General features: G+C 36.3%; 7 protein-coding genes across 10 annotated transcripts; 4 read left to right on the forward strand and 3 right to left on the reverse strand.

Annotated features, from left to right (window-relative positions):
• Positions 1 to 5: 5 nt before the first annotated feature.
• LOC147289423 (VASCULAR-RELATED NAC-DOMAIN 6) lies at positions 6 to 2,703 on the forward strand. 2 transcript variants are annotated; one of them, XM_086237388.1, is made up of 5 exons: positions 6 to 398; positions 808 to 949; positions 1,766 to 1,857; positions 2,024 to 2,126; positions 2,339 to 2,703. In XM_086237388.1, exons 1-5 carry the CDS (start codon positions 96 to 98, stop codon positions 2,521 to 2,523), a joined length of 825 nt encoding a protein of 274 aa, XP_086093514.1. In that variant the 5' UTR covers positions 6 to 95; the 3' UTR covers positions 2,524 to 2,703. The 2 variants fall into 2 exon arrangements, with proteins under 2 accessions (XP_086093514.1, XP_086093515.1); XM_086237389.1 differs by having other exon boundaries at positions 2,348 to 2,703.
• Positions 2,704 to 2,801: 98 nt separating this feature from the next.
• Positions 2,802 to 4,301, forward strand: ADF10 (actin depolymerizing factor 10). The gene is made up of 3 exons (XM_086237391.1): positions 2,802 to 2,819; positions 3,537 to 3,787; positions 4,151 to 4,301. Exons 1-3 carry the CDS (start codon positions 2,802 to 2,804, stop codon positions 4,299 to 4,301), a joined length of 420 nt encoding a protein of 139 aa, XP_086093517.1.
• An 889-nt stretch (positions 4,302 to 5,190) lies between these two features.
• LOC147289425 (uncharacterized) lies at positions 5,191 to 8,636 on the reverse strand. The gene is made up of 6 exons (XM_086237387.1): positions 8,057 to 8,636; positions 6,711 to 7,291; positions 6,322 to 6,514; positions 6,165 to 6,229; positions 5,848 to 6,058; positions 5,191 to 5,703 (listed from the first exon to the last, which is right to left on the reverse strand). Exons 1-6 carry the CDS (start codon positions 8,228 to 8,230, stop codon positions 5,341 to 5,343), a joined length of 1,587 nt encoding a protein of 528 aa, XP_086093513.1. The 5' UTR covers positions 8,231 to 8,636; the 3' UTR covers positions 5,191 to 5,340.
• A 425-nt stretch (positions 8,637 to 9,061) lies between these two features.
• On the reverse strand, positions 9,062 to 12,910 carry LOC147289426 (uncharacterized). Of its 2 annotated transcripts, none has more exons than XM_086237386.1 (6): positions 12,397 to 12,910; positions 10,812 to 11,389; positions 10,222 to 10,414; positions 10,010 to 10,074; positions 9,707 to 9,917; positions 9,062 to 9,569 (listed from the first exon to the last, which is right to left on the reverse strand). In XM_086237386.1, the coding sequence occupies exons 1-6, from the start codon at positions 12,586 to 12,588 to the stop codon at positions 9,207 to 9,209; spliced, it is 1,602 nt and encodes a 533-aa protein (XP_086093512.1). In that variant the 5' UTR covers positions 12,589 to 12,910; the 3' UTR covers positions 9,062 to 9,206. The 2 variants fall into 2 exon arrangements, with proteins under 2 accessions (XP_086093512.1, XP_086093511.1); XM_086237385.1 differs by having other exon boundaries at positions 10,812 to 11,395; positions 12,397 to 12,908.
• Positions 12,911 to 16,278: 3,368 nt separating this feature from the next.
• Positions 16,279 to 17,320, forward strand: LOC147289427 (Heavy metal transport/detoxification superfamily protein). The gene is made up of 3 exons (XM_086237390.1): positions 16,279 to 16,345; positions 16,443 to 16,521; positions 16,905 to 17,320. Exons 1-3 carry the CDS (start codon positions 16,340 to 16,342, stop codon positions 17,237 to 17,239), a joined length of 420 nt encoding a protein of 139 aa, XP_086093516.1. The 5' UTR covers positions 16,279 to 16,339; the 3' UTR covers positions 17,240 to 17,320.
• Positions 17,321 to 19,469: 2,149 nt separating this feature from the next.
• LOC147289428 (Copper transport protein family) lies at positions 19,470 to 20,438 on the forward strand. 2 transcript variants are annotated; one of them, XM_086238116.1, is made up of 3 exons: positions 19,470 to 19,601; positions 19,721 to 19,799; positions 19,963 to 20,438. In XM_086238116.1, exons 1-3 carry the CDS (start codon positions 19,590 to 19,592, stop codon positions 20,178 to 20,180), a joined length of 309 nt encoding a protein of 102 aa, XP_086094242.1. In that variant the 5' UTR covers positions 19,470 to 19,589; the 3' UTR covers positions 20,181 to 20,438. The 2 variants fall into 2 exon arrangements, with proteins under 2 accessions (XP_086094242.1, XP_086094241.1); XM_086238115.1 differs by having other exon boundaries at positions 19,511 to 19,601; positions 19,718 to 19,799.
• A 2,317-nt stretch (positions 20,439 to 22,755) lies between these two features.
• LOC147289429 (pentatricopeptide repeat-containing protein At1g55630-like) lies at positions 22,756 to 24,767 on the reverse strand. Its single transcript, XM_086237866.1, has one exon. It carries the CDS (start codon positions 24,436 to 24,438, stop codon positions 22,993 to 22,995), a length of 1,446 nt encoding a protein of 481 aa, XP_086093992.1. The 5' UTR covers positions 24,439 to 24,767; the 3' UTR covers positions 22,756 to 22,992.
• Positions 24,768 to 25,896: the final 1,129 nt, after the last annotated feature.

A 25,896-nucleotide genomic window follows, 5' to 3' on the forward strand; every position in this document is an offset into this window, starting at 1 on the left:
TGATCCTCCTTCTTGAACCCTTTTGTGTCACGCACAGAGCTGCCAAAACCCTCTCAAACTCCCAAACTGTATTCTCTTCGCGTTTTCAGACAAAAATGGTGAACCAAAGACAGAGAGAGGCTCGCAAGAAATTCAGAGCTGAACACCCAGAACTGGTTCGAAAGCCAGAACCGAAACCTCGAAAAGACCCAATCAAGAAGAAGGAGGAGAAGAGCAAGTTCAAGCGCAAGAAGGCCCAATCTGGAGAACCCAATGACCCGAAACCAACCAAAAAAGTTCATGGAAAACACCCACTTAGAGTCCCTGGTATGAAGCCTGGTGAGAGCTGTTTCATTTGTAAAGCCCGAGACCACATTGCCAAGCTTTGCCCTCAGAAATCTCAGTGGGAGAAGAACAAGGTCTGGTTTCATGTACTAATTTTGATGTAGTTTGAGTTTTCTTTATCTGGGTAATTCCCCAATTGAAGAAATATTGAATAAGTTATCCAATTTTATGTAGGTTCTATATGGGATTGGTGAATCATGTACATTATGCTTTGTGAATGTGGCAGTAATTAATGAATAGTTAAAAAAATGGATTCTAAACGTATATATATTCGTAGGTCTGTTTTGTTTAGCATGTAGTATTGGAAATGCTGGGTGTGCGCTTGAACCAAATATGGTTTTTCGCTTTTTTTTTTTTGGTAAGATGGTTTTTGCTTTGTTATTTGTTGCAAAAGCTAATGGAGTTGAATTTTTATTGGAAAATGGGTAAGTCATGATGTGGAAACAACTTATGTTAAATTTTTTGCGTTTATGATGCTTGCAGATATGTTTATTATGTCGACAACGTGGGCATAGCTTGAAGAATTGCCCTAACAAGAACGACAGCACTATGGATATGAAGTTATGTTATAATTGTGGGGAAACTGGGCATTCACTTTCTAACTGCCCCAAACCTCTTGAAGATGGTAATTTACCCTTCGCTCCATTTAGATTACATCAAGTTGGTTAATCTTTGAATGATGAGTGCAGAAAATTATTAAGTGGCTTTATTTTAGTTTGCTTGTGAAGTGATGTATCCAACATCTCTGATCAAATGTTTTTTGTTCAACAAGACAGCATGCATATGATGTTTACATGAATAATACAAAGGTTTATAGCCTTACAAGATATACATAAGTGGCAAGAGCTAAGTTTGGACAATTTTCCAACTGAAATCATTTACCTTTCCTGAATTTAGTAATCTTTCTAAAATTTATATTTTTAGAATTGGCATTTCTATTGATTGATTATCCAATATTTTATCATGAAGGGACTTCAGAGTTGTTTGAATATAGCTTCTTAAAGATACACAAACTTGAATATTTAGAAAGTTTCGAAATAAAATTATTGTGATCTAGAACTACATGCTACTGAAAAATAAAAATAGAAAACAAGATAGTTGAGAAGGATTGTCCCCCTGTTCTCTTTGGCTGCTTCTTGTCTGTTATGCAAATTAATTTGTATGTGTTCCTCCATCTCTTCCCCGGTAGTTCCCCCCTAATTTTTCAGTTTGTATTTTTTTTTTTTGTTAATTCTATTGGGTAGTACACATGATTTAGATAATCATAAATGGGGTATTTATTTTGTGACAATCAAGTTTTAGATCATACGTTTTGAGTTGCATATGTGATGTTTGAGTATATATGAGCTTTCCAACCTATGTACTCAATCTGAAGATCAGGACTTGTTTACTCTATGGTTATGTCATTGCTATGCTCATATTTGTTTATCTGGTGATGCAGGAGGAACTAAATTTGCCAAGTGCTTCATTTGTAAGGAGTCTGGTCACTTGAGCAAGAACTGCCCTAAAAATACTCATGGGATTTATCCTAAGGTAAATTAATCAACATCTGTGATTTTGACTTTTGCACAACATCAATACTATAATCATAGCAGGGGAATCAAGTTTACAGGATATAAATGTTATTGATTCCTTTTTGAGCCTTCCAAGCAGATTTCCTCCATGAATTGAATCTTACATTTTTCCAATATGATCTTAGGGTGGTTCTTGTAAAATATGTGGAGGTGTAACACATTTAGCAAAAGATTGTCCTAACAAAAGCAGCAGAGATTCAGTAGCTGTTGGCAAAGCTTTTCAGTCATGTAAGTTTTTCATAGAAACTCCTTGGTTTGCATTTTCTTTGAGTTCTCAACATTTAGTGGGGTGAACAACATTTCGATTTACTTTGTTCAGACATCTAATCCTCTCACTATTATGAAGTATTCTCATTTATTTCAACTAATTTGTAAAAGGTGCTTTGATCATTTTATTTAGTGGCGTTGTACTAAGTTTACCTTTTTTTTTTCTTTTGCAGGGAAGGAAGATGAAAGACCAAGAGGAAAGGTCACCAAATTTGTGAGTGGAGATGATCTTGAGGACGATTTCAGTTTCATAGATGAGAAGGCAGCTGATATAGTTGGTTCTTCTTCTCAACCACAAGAAAGTAATGTAACATCAAGGAAGAAACATGGACCCAAAGTAGTGAATTTCGTTGGATGATGTTGAAATTCATGTGAATTTATCTGTCATTCCCTTTTATGGTACCATGCAATTGCATTGCCTTGGCACCATTCACAATTTTGCTGTAGTCCAAAATTCTCTCTGTCAGTCTTTAGATATATTTTTCTTAGTTCTAAATGTAACATTATTTTCTCAACATCATAATTTATTTTGTGTACACTTGCCTAAAGGAAATGACTGTTCCTACTCAGTCTTTAAGGTTGAAGAATTGTTGATCATTCAGATTCTGTTTCCTTTTGAAATTTTGGAGATAAAATATGGTGAAAGCAAGTATGGTTGGCCATGGCATGCAATGATATATAACGTAACAGGGTGATTGGTTAATTGTGGACATGATGAGCCATAGAAGCTTATAGAATTCTCAACCCTTGTTTTGTCCCTTAATATTCTCTCCGTTTCCGCATTTTTCTGACCCCTCATGCCTCCCCAAAAATAAGGATCTCTCCTTCTGCTATACTCTCAATCTCTCTCATTCTTTTCTTCTTTCTTCTTCATTTCGCACAACACTTCCTGTCTCTTTCGGACGACAAAATGGTATGTCTGATTTCTCTCTCTATCTCATCTTTTTCAACATTATTTTTGTGACAGCGGAATATCGAATAAAAACATTGATCTGAGCCCTGTTCTTTGTTTTTGGATCTGAATTGATTTTTTTGTTGTTGTTATATTGGAATGGAACAAACCTTCTACCTATCTTAATTCTAACAAATTTCTCCATCATTCCTCACTTTAGAACCGATTTACTCTTAGTTGAGAATGGTCGCGATCCATTGCATGTACAGCCATGCAATTATGCCATTTTGATTTGAATTTTTAAAATTCCCACTTCCGACAATTACCTATACAATTTGACATGAACTTTGGAATTAACTATTAGCTAAACTTTGTTGTTAAGCATATAATTACTTATTTATGAGGATTTTTGTTGTGAATTATGCGTACATATGGTTTTGTTTTGTTTTGGTGTTGCTTAAAATGGATGATTGGGGTAGGCGTCTGGCATGGCTGTGAGTGATGAATGCAAACTGAAGTTTTTGGAGCTAAAAGCAAAGAGAAACTATCGATTCATTACATTCAAGATTGACGGCCAAGAAGTGGTGGTAGACAAAGCAGGGAGCCCAGATGAAACTTACGACGATTTCGCGGCATCGCTGCCTGCCGATGAATGCCGCTACGCTGTCTTTGATTTTGATTTCACCACCCCTGAGAACTGCAACAAAAGCAAGATTTTCTTCATTGCATGGTAATTCATTCATTAATTTATTTCAAATTTTCTTCATTTCTTCATTGCTTTGCAACAAAAGCAAGATTTTAGAGTCTTAAAAATCAAGGGATCTTCAAGCCCTTCTCAAGTAGTGTTCGAAACCCCTCAAACAGAGCTCAAACCCATTGAACAATCATCTAGTCCATTTTTTGAAGGCTTAAAAATCGGGTGATGTTTGAACCCTTCTCGAGTAGTGCTTGAACCCCCTCAAGCAGTGATTGTTTGAGCATTAGTCGATGGGTTATCATATATAGCTCATAATTACTAATAATAATGTACATTATGTGCATGAAACTTGATTTTCTTTGTTGTGATAATTACTAATAATAATAATAATAATAGGTCACCTGATACATCAAGGGTGAGAATGAAGATGGTGTATGCTAGCTCCAAGGATAGATTCAAGAGGGAATTGGACGGCATTCAACTTGAGTTGCAAGCAACTGATCCTAGCGAAATGAGCCTTGACATTATAAAAGCGCGAGCTCTTTGAACTACTCATCAACCCCTTTACTTCACAAATAACAATTTTTTGAGCAGCAATTAATTAAATTCTCTTCTCTTCTCTTGTTGTTGTATGGGTTGCATACCAATCATGTAGTTTAATGTAATATTATGAATTCTTTTATCAATTTCAAACTTCTTACATCATGGTCTCTGATTTAGTCAATACAATAAGTCATCTTGTACGTTTCAAGGTCTACTAATACACTGCTGCTGCTGATTTAACCTCCTTTGAACTTCAGAAAATATATTTTCTTTTTCTTTTTTGGTTTGAAGAAACAAAAAACACACAACTTCAAGCAAAGTCTTCGGAATAATCAAAGTAGTGAGGATGGGTGCAGTTTGGTTAACCGAACTAGTAGGATCAAATCGGCAAACGAACCAATATTAATTAAGTTTGGTATGATAGATTTGACAACTGTATCCGAAACTGTTGGGATTTAATCGATAGGTTTGGTTAACTGAAATTCTCAATTTAATTAGGTGATCAGTTTAGATTGAAATTTAATTAGTCCATTAATTTTTTAAAGTCTTAATGTAAAAAGCCCAAATTCTGGGCTTTAACACGTAAAGACCAAAGTTAACTACAACCTGATAGTAAACACCAAATGCCGCCACACGTGTTAACCTATAAAATTTTAATTAATATTAATATAGTCTATTCCTAATTCCTATCGGTTTTATCCAGCGGCATGGAGTATTAAAACTAGATAACAAATCGGATCTTTTGATTTGGTTTGATACTTTGATATATAACCGAAACATATAAAAATATTCTTTCATTTTTTTGGCCTCGAGAAAGTATTCTTTCAAGCCTCAAATTAAGTATATACTCTCAAGTAATCATAAAGCACAACTTAAATCAAAATCAATAGAAAAAAAAAAAAAAAATCTTTATTTAGTGGAAAATGTGTCTGCTAATAATACGTACCCAGAAAGGAATTATACATAAAAAAAAAAAATAGTTGAGGTAGTACGTCTAAGTAGTCAACTAATTAATCGGTATCCATAAACCTACATAACCCTCTCTATGATTGCTTACTCTGCTTGTCCCAGTATTTCTTCTCCCATGTCTCTACTTGTCTAATTGAATTTTCTTTTCTCCTGAGTACTGCAAAAAGGGATTGAGGATCATAAGGAGGAGGCATGGTGCATGGGTTACTGACTGCAGGACCCTTCACCATAGATTCCATCATAAATTGCTTCACTGATCCTTGTGCTGGGCATGCCATTGCCTCCGAGCAGAGTTCTGTAGCATTTTCAGGTATGGTGGGCTTGAATTGTAAGAGCTTTGCGTATTCGTTTAAGAGATGGAACATGTAGTCATACACATAGTCCATCTTCAACTCCTCTTGAATTAATTTACTTGCTGCCTTTCCAATCGCTTGTGCCTGCATGATCAAATCCATGAAACCAATACAATAAGAAAAAGAATATATATGTAATAGATTTGAGCTTATAATATATATATTCTTGATTGATGACATGATCTGCATGCAAAAGAAGCCCACTTTCACGCACAGAGATTATATTACCTTTTTCTTGTGGCTGTTGCCCCAATTAACAGCAAACTTAATAGATCTGCACTTGTCATCTGCCTTTATGGGCCAGTAGTGGTGCAGTGGCATCAAACCTCTTGTGAAGAAATCATAGTAAAGGGGTTTTACTATTAAGGTAGGCGAATCACAAGCAAGAATGTATTTGTCACTGACAGACCAAGCAGACCCTTCTATGTAGATTTTATACCTGCAATATATATAGTTGTGCATGGAAGAAACTAAAGTCAGGCAATTAGTAACAGAAAGACAAATTAAGCAAATGAAAACTTGGATATATGGTGGGATCTTTCTACCTATGAATGCATTGGCTTGCCAAATCTGATTGCTTGAAACCTTCATTGTATTCTTTAGACCAATCCTGAAGAGATATTCAAGGAAATGGTCATTTGCAATTGTAATGTAAGAATAGAAGAGTTAAAAGAAGAAGGAGATGATCTTAATTAATGGTACCTGAGCATAAACGCGAGCATTCCAGTCGTGTTCGTTGGAAACATTGCATTTCATGAGGTCTTGCCTGGTTTCAGCAACATCAGGATTTCCCTTCCAATAAGCATAAGGTGCTCTGTCTAGCCAGCTACTCCTCTTGTTGCCTTCCTCCAGCTCCTTTAGCAAACTCTCCCATGGCTTTATATTGATTTCAGCCCTACGTACACAAATCAAAACGGCAAGCTGCATGTCATTTTCTGCATGCACGTTTAATAATGTATCATATGAAGCTATATTATGATAGTTTCCTTGTTTGATTTCCTTTAATGTTTATTTTTTTGATAAATCAATTTCCGCACCAATTACTTTTTTTTAGTTCAGGAAAAATAAAAAGTGAAGAGGTCTTTAATTACCATCCCCAAAAGGACCAATCAGGGAAGACAATATCAAGTGTGTGGTCATCCCCACAGTAGCGAAACAACGGTGGTGGGGCCGTGGCATTCTGTCCACTGTATTCGCTTGATGAAACGACTGGCCAGTCAACGCAGTCAAATATGAGCTCCAGATCAGGCACTTTTCCTGGGTACCTCCGTAACAACTGTAGGATCCCCCACAGCGTAAAATCGTCTCTGGTCTGAAACCCCTTCACATATTGCTCCACGTAAGCCTTGCCATTCACAATCACCAACTTGAAATTGGCCATACGCTGGGCCCTCTGCAGCATGTCCCTTGTGATCCCTGTGTGCGCCCATGGCCTTAGGTCTTCGTGTATCCAACGGAAGTGTTCCGGACACGTGGGTGGTGATGGACGGTCAGGATCTTGCTCTGGGTCGAAGGTGGTGGGGTAGTTTGAGGGGCAGGTACATGTGAGTTTGTAGGCAGTGCAGTTGAGTGGAATTTCCAATTGTTTTGGGGGATTTTTGGGAATATCAAGGGTTTTGTAAGGGTTTATCTGGGATGTTATGGTCGTTATTATCGGATCTTGAGTATGTGTCTGTCACATGCACAATAAGGTAAAAAACAGCTCATGTCACTAATTGTACCAAAAAAAGAAAATAGCTCATTTCAATAACGGCCAATAGCCTAATGCTAATGTAAATGCTATAATGTATAGCTCGTGTCAACTTCTAATGACGATTAAAAACTTTTTTTTTTTTTTGGAAGTAGTAAAGTTAAAGCTATAGTAATTAAATAGATTATGTGAAAAATAACATATATTGCCAAATTATGTGTCATATCACTTGGTGAGCAAAAGTTGGGATAAGTCTTTAATGCCCAATATTATTGACATGATACTTATGAGTAATGCTAGATTCACCAAATATCAAATGATGTGAGAATATTTCATTTATTCAATTTTAGATTAATTTTAGATATTATTTATTTTTAACAGGACATATATTGTAACACATCATTTAGTAAATTGGTGGCTCAAGTATTTTCCTTTCTTTTTCTTTTTTAAGAGAAGTCCGATTATCAATTACAAATGTACAATGTAGTTGATTAAAATAATTATTTAATGAAAATACAAATGAATGCAGGTGAATAGCATGCTAGGCCCATTAATCAACTTGCTGGACTTCCGTAGTCAGCATTGCTGGGCCTCGACATATGGCCCATCAAGGCCCACATAAACACGTTACCGACAGTCACGGGCCCCACGGCACATGTTAGGCCTAAGAATACTCTCCCGGGTCCCGGCATACGAAATCGACTTATGCTGTTTTAAGAAACGAGGTTGAGGAAGCGCGTCACTTACAGTGGAGTTGAGGAAGCGCGTGCAGACAAATGCACCGACGAGGAGGAAGAGGAAGACGAAGATAGCATAAAATCTTGCAGGCGACTTCATAAATGGTCGCAAGAATAAAATTGTGCGTGTGAAATGACTATAAAGCCCCGACGACACTAACCCATGGCTCTGCAAACTCTGCATATTACCCTTCTCGATCTATCATCGCTCTGCAACACTCTTTTCAACTGCTTTTTGTCGTTTCAAGTTCTCTGACAACAATGTTCCTGATTTTCAACAGCGGGAGATCAAATTCCACGATTTCAGCAACTGGGCACTTGTTTCTTTCCTCAAATGGAAATGACTTTGTTTCAGTTTTGGCTGGTTGAGGCTCTAAGTTCCTGCATTATTCTCTTTGATGCTCATATGAAGCTTCAAGCTTGCATTTTTCTTGGTTAATTCGGTTAGAATTTATGCAACAACAAGAAGCAAGACAAGGCAAAGAATACGATAGAATTTATGCCACAGAGCTGGTAAGAAAATTTGTGGCCTTAATAAAATGATATTTTAGGTACTTACTAAATCTGGCTGGTAGCGGATCAGAGACAGAGGAAAACAAAAAGAGGGGATTAAAAAGTTACATTGGAAAAAAATAAAAAGGAAACAGAGAGAGAAAGAAATAGATGAGAGGAGTGAAGAGAAAAGTTGGTGCACAATTGACAATACAATTACAATCTTTTGAGCAGCAATTGTTATTATTTTTTTAATTCTCATTTTCTTCTCTGGTTGTTGTACGGGTTGCATACCTATCTTGTAGTTTAAGCCTTTAAGGTAATATTTTGAATTCTTTTATAAATTTCAAACTCGATTCATCATTGTCTTTCATTTAGCCATTAGAAGATGTCATCTTTGTTTCAGGTAACAATATGTCATCTTTGTTTCAGGGGTCTGCTGCTGCTGCTGAATTAAGCTCCTTTGAACTTCTGAAAGTATACTTTAAAGTAGTCAAAAAGACACTAATGAAATCAAGATCAATAGGAAAAAAAATATTTTTTATTTAGTAGAAAATCTTTCTGCTAATAATACCCAGAAAATAATTATACATAAAAAATAAAAAAAATAGTTGAGCTCTAAGTACTCAAACTACTTAATCTGTATACATAAACCTATATAACCCTCACTAGGATTGCTTACTCTGATTGTCCCAGTAATTCTTCTCCCATGTTTCTACTTGTTTTATTGAATTGGCTTTTCTCCTAAGTACTGCAAAAAGAGATGGGGGATCATATGGCGGAGACATGGTGCATGGGTTACTGACTGCAGGACCCTTCACCATAGATTCCTTCATAAATTGCTTCACTAATCCTTGTGCTTTGCAAGCCATTGCCTCCGAGCAAAGTTCGATAGCTCTTCGAGGTATGGTGGGCTTGAATTGTAAGAGCTTTGCGTATTCATTTAGAAGATGAAACATGTAGTCATACACATAGTCCATCTTCAACTCCTCTTGAATTAATTTACTTGCTGCCTTTCCAATGGCTTGTGCCTGATGAAATCAATGAAAAGCAATGAAACAATTGAAAAGTGAGGCACTTCCAAATTTATATATGATTAGTAATGGCACCAGATTTGAATGAAATAAGACGACATGATCTGCAGAAGAAGCCTAAGTACTTATATTACCTTCTGCTTGTGGCTGTTACCCCAATCAACAGCAAATTTAATAGATCTGCACTTGTCATCATCCTTTATGGGCCAGTAGTGGTGCACTGGCATCAGACTTCTTGTGAAGAAATCATAGTAACGCGGTTTTACTATTAAGGTGAGTGAATCACAAGCAAGAATGTATTTGTTACTGACAGACCAAGCAGACCCTTCTATATAGATCTTGTACCTGCAAGGGTTGTGCGTGGAAGAAACTAAAGTCAGGCAATGAGCAACAGAAAGACAAAGCAAATGAACACTTTGACAGTGGGATCTTTCTACCTATGAATGCATTGGCTTGCCAAATCTGATTGCTTGTAACCTTGTTTTGATTCTTGAACCCAATCCTGCAGTTGATATTCAAGGGCATTGTCAGCTTCTATATTTTGCTACATTAATTTGACTCATTTCCAATTGTAAATTAAGAAGGGGGGTAAGGCAGAATATAGGTACAAATAGAACAGTTAAAGGCAGAAGGAGGTAAATAAGGGTACCTGAGCATAAACGCGAGCATTCCAGTCGTTTTGGTCAGAAACATTGCATTTGAGGAGGTCTTGCCTGGTTGCAGCAACAGCTGGATTTCCCTTCCAATAAGCATAAGGTTCTCGGTCTAGCCATCTGCTCCTCTTGTTGCCTTCCTCTAGATCCTTTAACAAACCCTCCCATGGCTTTATATTGATTTCAGCCCTACACAAGTAACAAGGTGAGGCTACAAGTCATTTTGGGATTGAAACGACAAATGCAATTATAAAAATGCACCTTCAACAATGTATTTTATGAATCAATATTCAGGACCATCAACCATGGTTTGTTTCAACCAGAATGCATGGGTGCACCATGCACCATCTGAGGGTAAGACTTCAACTCTGATTATTGAATATGATGATGATGATATGCTCAACCATGGGAGTTAGAAAGCCAAAAGCCAAATAAATTGAAAAAATTCATTAGCATTACTAGTTGTAGGTTCATAACTTCATTAATCCACAAAGGTTTGATGTTATGAATTACGATATGATATGTAAACATAATTTTTGAAAAGGAAAATTATGAATAAATTAAAAAAAAAGTGAAGAGGTCTTACCATCCCCAAAAGGACCAATCAGGGAAGACAATGTCGAGTGAGTGGTCATCCCCACAATAACGAAACAATGGTGGTGGGGCCGTGGCATTGTGGCCACTATACGCCCTTGATAAAACCACTGGCCAGTCAACGCAGTCAAACATGAGTTCCAGATCAGGCACTTTTCCTGGGTACCTCCGTAACAACTGTAGGATCCCCCACAGCGTAAAAACGTCTCTGCTCTGAAACGCCTTCTGATATTTCTCCACGTAAGCCTTGCCATTCACGATCACCAACTTGAAGTTGGCCGTACGCTTGGCCCTCTGTACCATGTCCCTAGTGATCCCTGTGTGGGCCCACGGCCTTAGGTCTTCGTGTATCCAACGAAAGTGTTCCGGACACGTGGGTGGTGATGGACGGTCAAGATCTTGCTCTGGGTCGAAGGTGGTGGGGTAGTTTGAGGGGCAGGTTCGTGTGTGGTCGTATGCAGTGCAGTTGAGTGGGATTTCCAATTGCTTTGGGGGCTTTTTGGGAATAGCAGGGATTTGGGATGTTCTGGTCGTTATTATAGGTTCTTCATCTGAGGAACCAACTAGAGTCTGTGGCTGTCGCGCGAAGCATAAGATCAAACAAAGTTAAGGGCCAATAGTAATATATATACACTACAAATTTTGAGTAGTACTGTTTGGACCATCTTAACTTCACAACTTTGTAGACTACCTTTTTAATAAAAGTGGGACGTGTTCCATTTTTATTCTAAGATCATAACTAGTGTTATACTCATCAATTTGTTTGGATTATTACTTATCTAAATTTGAATTTACTTGATTAACAACTAATAAATAAAATGATGACATATATAATGACACTTCATCTTATAAAATAATTTAGCAAGCAAATTTGGAATATTAATATGATTTAATTAGTATATTGACTAATGAAAAAAAAAAAGGGAAATATTTTTAACTCTATTCCCTAAACACAATGCCAAAAAAGTCGATGATTTCTTAGGTTAGCTAGTATGTCTGGAAATGTACATTTGAATTTACCATATTATTTTGTTAACAGAGGTCCAATTATCAATTGCAATGTAGTTTATCTGTTTATACCATGCTTACTGCTTACGGTTAAATAATTATTTAATGAAAACCTAATAAAATTATCAGTAATGTTACATTTATCATATTTTTATACTATAATTTTATACTATTTTACATAATATTAATTATTAGACATTAAAAAATAAAAAAATAAAAACATAAAAAAAAAAACATTTCAGTAAAATAATAACACATTAAATGAAATATAAATATAAAAAAAAATATAAATATAAATATGTGAAATAATTAACATTATTAATAATAGAGATGAATAGCATGCTAGGCCCATCAACCAACATGCCGGACCTGGACACATAGCCATCAATGACGATGACAATGACGATGCCCACAAAAACACGTTACCGACAGTCACGGCGCTTGTTAGGCCTGACAATACAGTGTAGTATTGTACTTTCTAGTTCTGGACACCACCATTTATTAAAAAATAAATAAAAAACGATTACTGGAACAGTGGAGTGTCAATGTAGTATGAGTGTATGACTTACAGTGGAGTTGAGGAAGCGCGTGCAGACAAACGCACCGATGAAGAGGGAGAGGAAGACGAAGAGAGCTGAAAATCTAGCAGGGGACTTCATAAATGGCCGCAAGAATATGATGGTGCGTGTGAAATGACTATAAAACCCCGACGACCCGTGGCCGTACCACAAGTAGTTCCTCTGGCTCTGCAACCTCTGCATATTACCCTTGTCGATCTCTCCTCTTCTCTCTGCAACACTCTTCTCAACTACTCTTTGCCCTTTCAAGTTCTCTGACAGCCATGTTCCTGATTTTCAACAGTGGTTGATCAAATTACACGACTTCAGCAACTGGGTACTTCGTTTCCTTCCTAGAATGGAAATGGGTTTGTTTCAGTTTTGTTCCTACATTATTCTCTTCGAAGCTCATGTGAAGCTTGCTTAATAAGATAGAATCTATCACCTGTGAATCTAGATCGTGCCACAGATCTTGCTTAATAGAAAGGTCTTTTAGGTAATTAATAAATTTGGTAAGGACTAGTGGTGGATCGGAGAATGAGAGAAAGAAAAGGTAGGGTTTAGAAAGTGACATCGGGAAGAGAGAGAGAGAGAGAGAGAGGTGGTAATTAAGTGTACAATTGATAATACTATTTCAAACTTTTTGAAGGAGGAATCTTCGTGACTACGCCGCTTCTTATTAATTCTTAGACTTATTTGCACATTTGCCCTCTAATTTTTAGATTTTTTTTTTATTTTGCCCCCTCATATTTATTTGTTTCATATAATCCTCTGAATTTTTATGTCGTTTCCCACATTACCCGATTCCGTTAACTCCGTCTACACCACCGTTACAAATGCTGACGTGGCGTCTACGTGGTGGGGCAATTTCGTCTTTTTAGCCACAGAGGACCAATCTTTGCCATGTGGTCATTTGTGGGACCCAATATGCCATGTTGGCAACCTTACCACATTTTTTTTAGGCTTATTTGCAAATTTCAGTTTTATGTTTTTAATTAAAAACATAAAACTGAAATTTTAATTAAAATAAATAAATCTTTGGATTGTGGGTTTGAGGTGAGGCTGGGGGAGGGGGTGTGGGACGGTGGGAGGTGCTGGGTGGAGGCGGGCGAGGGGGAGGGGTTGGGGGAAGGGCTGGGCCGAGCTGGGGCTGGTCGGGGAGGAGCTGGGTCGAGCTGAGGCTGGGCGGGGGAAGGCTCGACTGTGTGAGGCGGATCGGGGCAGAGCGAAGGTCGGGCTAGGCTGGGCTGCGTGCGACGAATCGGGACAGGGTGAGGCTGTGCAGGGCGGGGGAGGGGTTGGGTGGGGGTGGGCGGGGCGGGGGTTGAGTGAGGGTGGGGGTGGGCTGGGATGGGGCTGGGCTGGGCTGCATAGGGTAGATCGGGGCAGGGTGAGGCTGTGCGGGGCAAGGCTGGGCTGGGCGGGGCGAGGCGGGTCTAGGGCTGGGTGGTACGGGTCTTGTGGCATGTGCAGGGAGAGAGAGAGAGAGAGAGAGAGAGGGAAAAAGAATGGAGGAGGTTGTCGGCATATGCAGTGGATGGAGAAGGTGGGGTGGCCGGAATGTGCATAGTGTGGGAAGAGTGGGATGGCTGGCATGCGCAGTGGATGGGGAGGGAGTGGGGAGGGAGGGGTTTGGTCTTTTTTTGTTTTTTTAATTTAATTTAATATAATTTTAAAAGTTTTATTAGTTTGTTAATTTAAATATTGTTTTAAATATATTTTTCGAGTGAAATGACAAAATTACTCTTCCACGTCAGCATTTCTAACGGTGGTGTAGACGGAGTTGATGGAATCGGACAATGTGAGAAACGACATAAAGTTCAGGGGGTTATATGAGACAAATAAATGTGAGGGGCAAAATGAGAAAACACTTAAAAATCAGGGGACAAATGTGCAGATAAGCCTAATTCTTATTTATTTGTTTGATTATTTGTATATTTAGGTTTCAAATTTTTATTTTGAGTATGGGAAATTACAATGCTACACGACAAGGTGGGTCTTGGAAGTTGAAAGATGTTGCTTAAGCAATTTTCTATCGGATGCTGTTTTAACTTTTATCATAAATTGGGTCCTGTAACTCCTGTTTTAGGGATTTTAGTTATGTACTTATGTGTCTTTGTTTGGCAATTGGCACCTTCAGAATTTTTTGTTGTCATTTATTGCACAAATGAAAACGGACTTTCAGAAAGGTGATGTTATGGGCCTTTTGGCAATAATTATATTGCTCTTGAGGACTCCTTGAAGTTGATAGTTGATACCTGAATTGGATTTGAGTCCATTATATATAGAGCAAAAGGTCTACCGTATACAATTCTTTTTGAAGTCCAGTATATATAAAACCACTAGGGAATTATGCAGTCATTAAAATTCTGATATAATGCATTAATGCCTTCATTTAGATTTTAGACAATCAATTGGTGAAAGAAAGTAGGCAAGTTAGTTAATATCTCTTTGCTCTGTTTGACAGAAATAGCTGTGCATCTTAACTTGCGAATGTGTACAACCCAACATTTTTTGGTTTACTCACTATTTGTTCTTGAACAAAAATAAAATTGTGTACCTACCAACCTAACTAACTACAAAAATTGTAAGTGAAATAGGATATATAATACTTCTTTTACAATAATTAATCACATAATGGATGAATATGAGAGAAATGTTGTATGCAACCGCTACACTCAAGAATTTCTTCAACAAATGAGATATAAAATTTCAATGAGTAATGCAAAACAAATCAATCATGTTACATAAAACTTAAAGCATTTATACAAATACAAATACATAATTCAATTTTCTCATATCTGTTCTTAAATTTGGAATGCTTGAATGCCACCAACAAATCTTTTCCTCGAAAGAACTATTGCTATTATCATTATGCTCCAAAAGAAGCATTACAAATTATGACAGATTGACAGTGTTAGTTACACCAAAATTCAAAAATTGAAAGTTGGGCAAAATTAACCCGTTAACTGATTTTGAAAAGACAGAACAGAGAAGTGAATATTTCGTATTAGAAATCCAATTCCAACATATCATATACAATAGTTGTATTCTTTACCTCATAAATACACTTTGACTAGTGCTTGTCCAATTGCCAGCTTATGTCACGTACATATATAGCTTTGTAGTTTGTTCTAGGAACTTTTTCGTTTTTGTTTTTGTTCCCAAGTAAACTTAAAAAGCTGCAAATTCTGAGGTTCAGTAAAGTTGTGTTTAAAAGAAAAGCAGATTCTATAAATTAATATGATCATCATGATCAGTTCTTTGTAATTATGTCGTGAAATTCTTTTGGAAGTGCTAAAGCTGATGATGCAGTTGTGTTCTGTGTAAACAGTAGAGACAGAAAAACAAAAGCTGCTGATCAACTTCTGAGCGCAGTTGAGACATGGGCTTGACCTTGACGTGTATAATTCATAGATGGCTTTCTCTTTGATAAATGTAAAAGACCAAAGAGCATTAATCACAACAAACAATCACATTTAGACTAGAAAGTTTGGAAACCAGCTGCTAGCTAGAACTAATTGAATGTTGGAGCACCTCTTGGTTCATAATTAAGTATGAGGTGCATGGCCTACATGTCATATACAACTAGGGTTATAGCAATGATGGTTTTGATTTGTGACTTGTAATTGTGAGTGTGCTCCATCATTCCTCAAGAGCGTGTCATATTGGCAATTGAAAATTTACTGTATACTTAGTTTTTAAAAGTGATACAGAGGAAGAGGATTAGCTTTGGGGGTTGAGCTTGCACAAATCCACGCCTTTTCCATTCACGCGTGACCCCTCTTTCTCATGTTCTCTAATTTCAAAACCCAATATATATATATATAACCCTCTCTGTCTCTCTCTCTCTCTATAGCAGCTTGCATATAACATGCACTAGCTAGCTAGAGTAGTGGTCTCTTGCTTCCTTCATTAGGCAGGTCTTCATTTTGTAAACACATTACAGAAAAATATGTCTGTGAGTCTCTCTCTCTCTCTCACTCTCACACACACACACTCACTCACTCACTAAGGAAGTAATTAAGGCATTGACAATGTAAGTTTTGCTTTTACAGATGGTGGAGGTGAGAGTTCCAAACCTTGACTGTGAAGGATGTGCCTCCAAGTTAAAGAAAGCTCTCTTCAAGCTCAAAGGTACATATATGCCTTCTTTTGAGTGGCATACACAATTCATTCCTGCAAACGAACTGCATTTTGCAAGTTGACCAAAAAAAAAAGAACTGCAATTTGCAAGAGGCTCTGTTGAGCAATGAGCATTACATTTGAGGGATTCTTTGGTGACCCAAGAGTGTTCTTTGGACACCCACCTTAGGTGGGGAAGGTCCACTAAGGCAATACATACTTATTCATGTTGAGTTTTGGGCCTATAACTCAATGCTCCTATCATACAAGACTTGGGCCACCTTGAATGAAGCCCAGTCACAAATCATAACATGGGTATTCGAGTGGGTTGCCCAAAGTTTAATGATCAAACCCAAATCAGAAAAATGATTTATTTTTTTTATATTTGTTTACAGGTGTAGAAGAGGTGGAAATAGAAATGGAGATCCGAAAAATAAGCGTGAGAGGATATGGGTTGGAGGAAAAGAAGGTGGTGAAGGCAATTAAACGAGCTGGAAAAGCAGCAGAGCCATGGCCATTTCCTGGATACTCTCATTTTGCCTCATTTTACAAGTACCCCAACTACATCGTCAACCATTATTACGACACATACAATTACAAAAACGACACCGCATCTGGTGTCCACACCTTCTTCCACACCCCGGCACTTTACTCAGTCGCCGTCGCATCTGATGAGCCCATCGCCTCCCTTTTTAGCGACGACAACCCACATGCTTGCACCATCATGTGATCGTTTTTTTATTCTATTTTTCTTTAATTAATTTCTTATCTTATGTTTAGTTTCATGCTTTAATGTGTTTGAGTTGTTTATCTTTATAAACAGTTTACGAGGAAGTTTTGCACGTTGGAAATATTGAAATTTTTTTAGTGTGAATTGCTTCTTTTTTCTTAGTAAGATCCCTAACAAATTGAAGTTGAAAGAACGTCAAAACTGGTGAACCCCAAGTCTAGTGTGAATTGCTTGACTTATAGTATTGTGGTTGTCAATTTTTTTCTTGTACCACACAACTATATAATATACTATCAATGCTCTTTCTCATTTTAGTCAAGGGCCTATTTTGACTATATTAACTCTCTTAAGTTTAGGCTTTGGAAATTTAACAAACTATGATATGGCAAACATAATTATAACCTTCATCTTGGAAAGTTCACAATTGGACATCTCTCATTGTGGTGAAGTCATCATGGATTTCAGCAAGCTTAATAAGTCAATTACTTGGATATTGATCGAACTCCAAATTCAAATTTGTGCCTTTGTTGCAATTTAGGAAAATATAAAATCCATTAAGTTATCCATTATAGGAATACTCTTGAAAAAGTGGTCACGACTCATGACCATATTTACCAAAAATTCAACAGAATTAACAACATAAATGATGAAAATTGAAAAGGTTTATTTGCACATTTACCCTTTGAAATTATATTTTTGTCATACTTCATTCTCTTAAAGTTTATTGTTTCAATTTAGCTTTATAAGTTTTCTCCATGTATTTTCAAACAAACAAAAAATTTCCTATGTATCTCACATAACTCAAAAATTTTCTGTGTTTTGAATTATTGATGTAGCATCTATTTGTCATTTATGTGCCAGGAGATTAGTTGACGGATTTAACAATTTCAAATTATGTGAGATATGGACAAAACTTATAAGAGATAAACTGAAATAACAAACTTTGAATAAATAAAATAAGACGAAACTATAGTTTTAAAAAATAAATGTGAAAATAAGCCAATTGAAAAATGGTTATAATTTTGAAGACGTTGCTATAATTGAGCCCATCAAAATTTAATTCACAAGTAGAAAATAATAATATCCTAGGACCTACCATCACCACAACTCGCCAGTCCCCACTGTGGCACTGCCGTTGCTTTCAAAATATCTTCACCTCCTTTTATAACATGTCTCTTTTTCCTTTGCTTCTTTTTCTCTCTTTTCACCTCAGTCAAGTCACATGTACTACAAAGAGAAAAAAAGAGAGAATCAACGAGAAAGAGGAAGGAATGCCATGTCAGTGAAACTTGGTTTTGAGAAATTCTTCTCTTGTGCGATACATCGTTTTGAATGGAGAGAATCTTTTTTAGAGTAAACACAAGCCGTCCTCCTTTCCAATAGATGGCATGGCCCAGCCAACTAGCCTACCAAAGCACACCGACTCTTGTTTTCGACCATAATTATGAAAGAGAAACCCCAAAATGGAATTTGATTTAACATTTCATATACTTGCCACGTGGGAATAAAGCTTGAATTTTATTTTAATTTTCATAGGGGAACAAAGCTTGAATCTGGAAAATATGTGTTCAGTATCCACAAATTAGGGTGTGATGTTACATAATTAGTCTTGAAAGAGTGGTATTAGAGACATCAATTAATATCTTAATTTGGATCTTATTTATTTATTAATAGCAAGTAGAAAACCAACGTATCATCTCTGAGTCACACCAAAAATTGATGAAAGAGTTAGTGCCTCTAATATTATTGGTTTTGAAATTATTTAAACTAAACGTCTAAAATTCATCATGAAATTAAATTTTCTAGTGATATTTTGATGTTATTGTTGTATTTATATTTAAAATTATGTATATCAAGTGTTTATATAGAACTTGGGAAACATAGTATTAGGTTCTTAAATTACTAAACTCACAAATTTGCAGGTCTTATTCTACTTAACATCAGATTATGCAATAAACTTTGGAAATGTGTGTGTGTTTTTTTTTAAAGAGAGATAATTTAAATTTAAAACCTCTCTAATATTGCTGTACTTCTCTCCACGATAAAGAAAATTCCTACCATTCAAATGGTGCAAAACGGCACCACCATGCCAGACATTTGTCTAATGCAGTAAAACGATATTGCTATGTGGCCAAAGACTGTATTTAAAGAACCATCTGTTGGATGTGTAACTCTCACGCAACAACCCCACCCCCCAGTCCCCACACACACAAAACCCAAACCCAAACCCAAACCCAACACGCTACAAAATCACAAATTCTCTTGGTTTCATTCTCTCTCTCTCTCTCTCTCTCTCTCTCTCTCTCTCAAGATTCTTTTTCATTTGTGCTCTTAAGTTCTTCCTCTTAGCATGGCAGCTCAGGTGCTTTTCCAACTCTAACATGCTCTCTTCGATTCAATCTAGTGTCATGTTTACAACCTTGTCTAGTAACATAGACTGTAACCCATGTTTTAATTTGCTTTTAACTTAATTTGTAGCAGAAGGTGGTCTTGAAGGTCTTGACTATGACTGATGAAAAAACAAAGCAGAAAGCCATTGAAGCTGCCGCCGATATATATGGTATTGTTTTTTATCTTTTTAAGTTTTGCTTGCAGCTTCAAATATCCAAAGAATTCTCAAAAACTTCCTTGTTGCTAGTGCCATATCACAAGAGAATTTATAGATCATGTTTTAAACATTCTCTGTTTTTGTTTTCTTCATTTTTTGGTGATTTAATGAACAGGGATTGATTCAATCGCGGCGGATCTAAAGGACCAAAAGCTAACAGTGGTGGGAATGATGGATACAGTGGCAGTGGTAAAGAAGTTGAAGAAGGTAGGTAAAGTGGACATAATATCAGTTGGTCCAGCCAAGGAAGAGAAAAAAGAGGAGAAGAAAGAGGACAAAAAAGAGGACAAAAAAGAGGAGAAGAAAGAAGAAAAGAAGGAAGAGAAGAAGTAAAAATAAGAAAACCCAAATTTAATTTATATCTCTCATCTCATTGTAAAAGGCAAATGTTTATGATGCAATCATGCAATTTGGCAATGTATTAAGATTTATGAGTTTATTTTCTTGGCGATGTAAATAAAAAGTTGGGAATGGGTGTAATTTGAAACAGTGGAACTGTTCAGATTCAGAGGTATGAATGTATGATATGATATTATGCAAGCAAATGGCTTGCTTTGGTGAAGTGGTGATAAGATCGTCAATTTTGTCTTAGTTTTTTTTTTTTGGTCATGAATTTTGTCTTAGTTTGGAAAGTAAGAAAAGAGCAAAGAATATTATGTTGAACAATACTTGGGTCGCCCCTTAGGGTATCTCAAGATCACCCCAACTCCCCAAATTATGATTTCGGCAATGTTGGTGTATAATCGGAACCATTTAATTTTTAGATAACATATTAAAAATCATCTCTGCAAAAAAAATCAAATTAATTAGAAATTGTTTGGTTATATAACTGTTGTCAATTAAATAAAAAAAATCAACAGTTTGGTAAAAAAATCACTCTTTAATTGAAAATTATTTTTTTATTTATTTAATTGACAACAGTTATATAACCAAATGATTTCCGATTGATTTGATTTTTTGCAGAGATGATCTTTAATATGTTATCTAAAAAATGAACGATTCCAATTATGCACTGACATTGCCAAAATCACGATTTGAAAGGGATGGGGTGACCTTGAGGTACCCAAGGAGTGAACCAAGAATTGTTCTATTATGTTGCCATCATACATGCATTCTCAATTGAAAAGAGAAAAGAATATTATGCACGTATTTTATTATATTTTTGTAATTGTTGAGATGGGTACGGTTGAAATTAAGCATTGAATTATTAGACAATTTAGACTGTGCCGGAAATGATGACTCTGCTGAGTCATGGCTCATGTCCTGTCTTTGTGATCTGTTACTGTGTTTCAACTTTGATAGTGATTGCTGAGTAAGCATGATCTTGATTCATTGCACCAATATGCAATAGATTCGGCAACATGAAATTAGCTTAGGCAGCGATCCCAGCTCCCAAGTGGTGAGGAATTCTTAACAGTCCAGTATAATTTGTACATTGACATATCCAGGCAAATAGACCCTTCTGTTGGTTTGTCTTGATGCCCATAATGGTATTAAGAACCTTGAAAAACTAATGTAAACATTAGGTATTGGTTATATGACTTATATCCAATAGAGCAGGTGACAAAATGACATAATCTTGTTTCTACCAGATGGGTACAGCGTGCAGCATTGCGATTGAATTATTTATTAAAGATTGTTCAACAACTTTTTAGGCCATTATTTGTTTGTCTTGTTAGGCCGTCATGCTTAACCTGTAATAACTACAACACAAGGCCAGCCATGGCTAATGGCCCTATGCTACAGAATAAAAATCCTTGCTTAGCTGGGAACGACTAGAATGGGAAACGTACTATGACCTCAGTTTTCAACCCCTTGGCCAGCAAATTGCATTTGAACCAACTTTAAAAATTAAAAAATTCCCCGAAAGGGATGTTTATAGTAATATTACAAAATGATGACGATTGCAGAGAATAGAATATGGTTTCTGTTAAGTTCCAGCACTGCACGCAGCATATAAATACCTTAGACCTCAAGGAACTGTTAAAATGCAGAGCTCAAATATGTGAGAAAGCAACACAAACCAATTTACTCATTGCATGTCCTAAAGTGATAATGACAAAAGAACATAACTGAATTAGAAACAAGCATAGAGTCATTAACAATATAGGTAGAATCATATTGTTTGCACCCCTGTACCTTGGTAAAATTCTATTAAAAGGCACAACTTTGCTAGCATTTCAGTCTCCTTTAGCTAGGAGGCTTCAATAAAACTTGGTCAGGATAAGTTGAGCTAACTTCATGGCCTAAGGAAGAAGAAACCTTTCATCCTCAAAAGTTTGATTGATAAGGGGGAAAGTGTGTTAAGAAGAACATAGTTTCCCAATATAGTAGAACTTAAAAGTAAGTAAATCTCCTCTGTGAAAATCATGTAAGCTTACCACTGCATTGTGCCAAATGACAAAATAATACATGCCAAGGACAATAAAACAAGGTAATGCTTGCAGCACTCATAATTCAAAGCCACTAGTGTAATAAAGACAGCAATGTACTCCATTTGTATCCCCTAACTGATTTCCATTAAAACGGTGCCAAGAGTACCAAGCATGAAAATCTATCAAACTCTTCACCTTCTGCTTCACAGAACTAAAAACAAAAATGTCTGTAGTTATGCATATGTGCACCCATAATGCATACATGTGGGTGTGTGTGTGTACACATTATGTATGTATCTAAGAATGCTTACCCTAAAAGTGAAAATGAGAGACAGAAATAGAGAGATCGGGGAGAAAGAGAGGAAGAATCTAAGTGAAACCAGAATAGTATACTATTTAGTTCCTTTGACTTCACAAGGCCAGGAAAACAACAGTGACATTTCTGTATATGGGGGGCCAGAATATATGTTCTCGTGAGGGCATTGCCACTTTTTTGCAAACAATATAATGACAGCATCAGTGCGAAAAAACAATGAAGAAAACATGGACTAACTGCAGTTTATATATGTTAATCAGTTCACACTAGAAAATAAGCGACAAAAAAAACTTGTGCATACTTTACTTTTTCCCTCCCAAGACGACTGAAACAAGCTGTTGGTACATGGTGTAACGGAGATAGCCTGGAGCTACATAATGTTAATTGATCTAGATCAATTAGTTTCTTCTTATGAGATTGCAAGTAAATACTTCAAATAACAGAATCTACCACTTTAACATCTCCTATATCTCTTGAACTTTGAAAGCAGATGGGCATACTGTCCCTTATCCACCATATCTCTTATTACTTCATGAGCTTCAGAAAGCTTTCCAGCATTTCGCAAATAACTTACTAGTGTGTTGTACACAGTAAAATTTGGATTACAGCCTCTGGATTCCATATCCTTAAGCATGGAGCATGCTTCCTCAAATTTTCCAGCCATACAAAGCCCACGAATCATAGAATTGTATGTAAATACATTAGGAGCCTGCCCATTAGTGATCATCTCAACAAACATTCCTTGAGCCTTCTCAAGCTCCCCAGCCACAATATACCCGGTGATCATTACAGTGTAGCACACAACATCTGGCAAGCACTCATACTTTATCATCTCATCAAAAAAATACTTGCAAGCATCCAAATTTCCAGCCCTGCTCAGTCCATCTATCAATGTTGTGAAGTGAAGAACCTTTGGATCGAAACCCACTTCCTTCATGTGATTTAAAAGATTAAGAGCTGCAAGTGGTTTGTCTCCCTTACCAAGTACATGAAGAAGAATGTTATAAGTATGAAAATCTGGAGTGAATCCACTCCTACCCATTTCATCAAGCAGTCTGTGAAATTGATCCAACTTCCCCAATCTATATTTTGCACACATCAATATATTATAAGTTAGAATATTCGGGGAGTGACCCTCTGCCAACATCTGTTGATAAACCCACTCAATCAACTTGTACTGGTTCACCACGAGAAGGGAATGTAAAATTGCGTTGTATGAGTGTTCAAATGGCCTATAGTTAAACGTCTTTGATTTTATGAACCTTTCCACAACTTTTCTGGCCAAGCCTAACTCACCACAAGTACATATCAAAATGTAGAACGTCTGTGCTGTAGTTGGATACCCTTTTTCAATCATCTCATCAACTAGCCTCCACATTGCTTTAAACTCTTCACACTCAGCAAATATCTTCATCATTAAATGATATGTGCTTGTCGTGTGCCTGTAACTTTCCTGCTGACCACACCATACAAAAAACTTGTACCCTAATTTTGCACACCGCATTTTATTCGCATAATTTACTTTTTTCAAAATTTCGAAAAGAACTTCCCTCACAAGAGCCCCTGAAACATCTAAATGCAAGTCATCCAAAGCCACTTTTGCATCAGACCCAGGGCCATCTTGTTGAAGAACTTCAAGAACCCTAGTGGTATAAATCTTCACATCCTCCAAAAAATTCCGTCTTGCCGAGAAATGTTCCCGGGGGTGGCTCTCATACTCATTCAAAATTGAATCAAAACCTGAACTTCTCCGCATTCTCTTCAAGGGTTCCTCAATAAACTCATGCCCAGTATCCCCTTTATTGCCACTAAAGGGCCCATCGGACAATTTTCGTGCTACGACCACATAACACGAAATTTTGTGAATAACCCTTGGACCAAACAGAGATATAGAGTTCATGGTTGGTACCCATTATCTCTGCAACTTTGCACTACTTATTAAACCCAAGAAACCCACTAATAGACTGAGAATTAAAGGCACATAGAGCTTGAAAAGCTTTGTGTTCTCGAATTGAGAGATGCCCATTAAACTGGAGGGACCAAATTGCAGACAAAGTAGTGAATCGAGCAGAGACAGTTCATTGAGTTACCTATCTGAATCTCCAAAGTGTGAAAGAAGGCAGAGGAGGACTTACCTGGGTTGAGCAATCTGATAGGGCGATATGTCAGTATTTTGAAGCAGCTTGGGTTTCAAGTCCCGCCAGAGGTTTTAGTTGTCGTAAGGAGAGAAATCCGTACCCTTCCAGCGAGGGGGAACTGAAAAGGGATTTCGTATTTCCAACAGCAGATTCATCCTGTGGAATTCCAATTACTAAACGCCACCGTTGCATAGAGAGGTTTTTCTTTTTTATTTTAACATTAAAATCTTGATTGCTATAATTTGTCACTTTTTATTTTTTATGAAGGGACCTTTTTCGATTAAATTTCCCTAATTTTAATTCTTCCAAAAAATATCCTATAATTAATAGGAGTTGCAATCAAAGTTAAATTAGATATTTTATCATATTGCTCGTGTCTATATATATATATATATATATATATATGTAGTTAAAGAACACAAAATGGCCAATAATAGCCTTACATGCAAACAATATGTGTGTATTATATTAATTTAAAGGAGACTTAGAGTTTAGTTCATTTTATAAATCTTTTTTATACTAAAATCGGTAGTGATTTAGCGTTTTTAATTAAGTTCTTTTATTTTTCTTATTTGACGGATTTATGTTAGGTTTTAACTCTGAGATCCAAAATCTCAGAGTTAAAACCTAACATGCCCACTTTACAAAATCCACTCTACACCCTAGGAGGGAAAATACCTTTCAAATCGAGGAAGAACTTTATTATAAATTAAAAGAATTTTATTATAAATTAAAGAATTTTATTATGAATTAAAAAGATTCTCTTATAAATTATTATGTTTTAAAATGATTTTCTTATAAATTTTAAAACACCTCCACTTTTCATCTAAAAACTTTTTTTTTAAAGAACTTAAGTCTAATTATTTCTTAATTTAATTGACAGAAATTTTTAATTAAGATTTACAACTATTATTGACTATATAAACTTGATTGAAAAAATTAAAACTTCAAAAATCTAAGTGAAAAATGAAGCAAACTATACAGTGTGACATACACTATTATAGATTTTATATTAGAAGCATTGCTATATATTTGTTTGAATTCTTATTGTGTACGAATTTGTGTTGGTGAGTTGTACTTTGACTAGTGTTTTTTACAAGTTATAATTTCTATGGTGTTTATAAGTTATAATTTTGTACGAATTTTTATTGTGCACATATTAATTTCAATAATTACTCACATTGAATTATCTAAATTCAACTATATCCCATGTCATTCTT

Source organism: Dryas octopetala, chromosome 3, assembly GCF_963921425.1.
Source record: "Dryas octopetala chromosome 3, drDryOcto1.1, whole genome shotgun sequence".
In the NCBI taxonomy this organism is placed as follows: domain Eukaryota; kingdom Viridiplantae; phylum Streptophyta; class Magnoliopsida; order Rosales; family Rosaceae; genus Dryas; species Dryas octopetala.

Excerpts from the sequence above, each read along its gene's own strand:
- LOC147289428 (XM_086238115.1), top strand. Across the intron at positions 19,800-19,962 it reads AGCTGCCGCCGATATATATG|GGATTGATTCAATCGCGGCG; the intron begins GTATTGTTTTTT and ends TTTAATGAACAG.
- LOC147289425 (XM_086237387.1), bottom strand. The coding sequence starts at position 8,230 with ATGCAGAGTTTGCAGAGCCATGGGTTAGTGTCGTCGGGGCTTTATAGT. Across the intron at positions 7,292-8,056 it reads CGCGCTTCCTCAACTCCACT|ACACATACTCAAGATCCGAT; the intron begins GTAAGTGACGCG and ends TGCATGTGACAG. Across the intron at positions 6,059-6,164 it reads GCAAGCCAATGCATTCATAG|GTATAAAATCTACATAGAAG; the intron begins GTAGAAAGATCC and ends TATATATTGCAG.
- LOC147289427 (XM_086237390.1), top strand. Across the intron at positions 16,522-16,904 it reads AGCTCTCTTCAAGCTCAAAG|GTGTAGAAGAGGTGGAAATA; the intron begins GTACATATATGC and ends ATTTGTTTACAG.
- ADF10 (XM_086237391.1), top strand. Across the intron at positions 3,788-4,150 it reads AAGATTTTCTTCATTGCATG|GTCACCTGATACATCAAGGG; the intron begins GTAATTCATTCA and ends TAATAATAATAG.
- LOC147289429 (XM_086237866.1), bottom strand. The coding sequence starts at position 24,438 with ATGAACTCTATATCTCTGTTTGGTCCAAGGGTTATTCACAAAATTTCG.
- LOC147289423 (XM_086237388.1), top strand. The coding sequence starts at position 96 with ATGGTGAACCAAAGACAGAGAGAGGCTCGCAAGAAATTCAGAGCTGAA. Across the intron at positions 950-1,765 it reads CCCCAAACCTCTTGAAGATG|GAGGAACTAAATTTGCCAAG; the intron begins GTAATTTACCCT and ends CTGGTGATGCAG. Across the intron at positions 2,127-2,338 it reads TGGCAAAGCTTTTCAGTCAT|GGAAGGAAGATGAAAGACCA; the intron begins GTAAGTTTTTCA and ends TTTCTTTTGCAG.
- LOC147289426 (XM_086237385.1), bottom strand. The coding sequence starts at position 12,588 with ATGCAGAGGTTGCAGAGCCAGAGGAACTACTTGTGGTACGGCCACGGG. Across the intron at positions 9,918-10,009 it reads GCAAGCCAATGCATTCATAG|GTACAAGATCTATATAGAAG; the intron begins GTAGAAAGATCC and ends CAACCCTTGCAG. Across the intron at positions 9,570-9,706 it reads GTAACAGCCACAAGCAGAAG|GCACAAGCCATTGGAAAGGC; the intron begins GTAATATAAGTA and ends TGATTTCATCAG.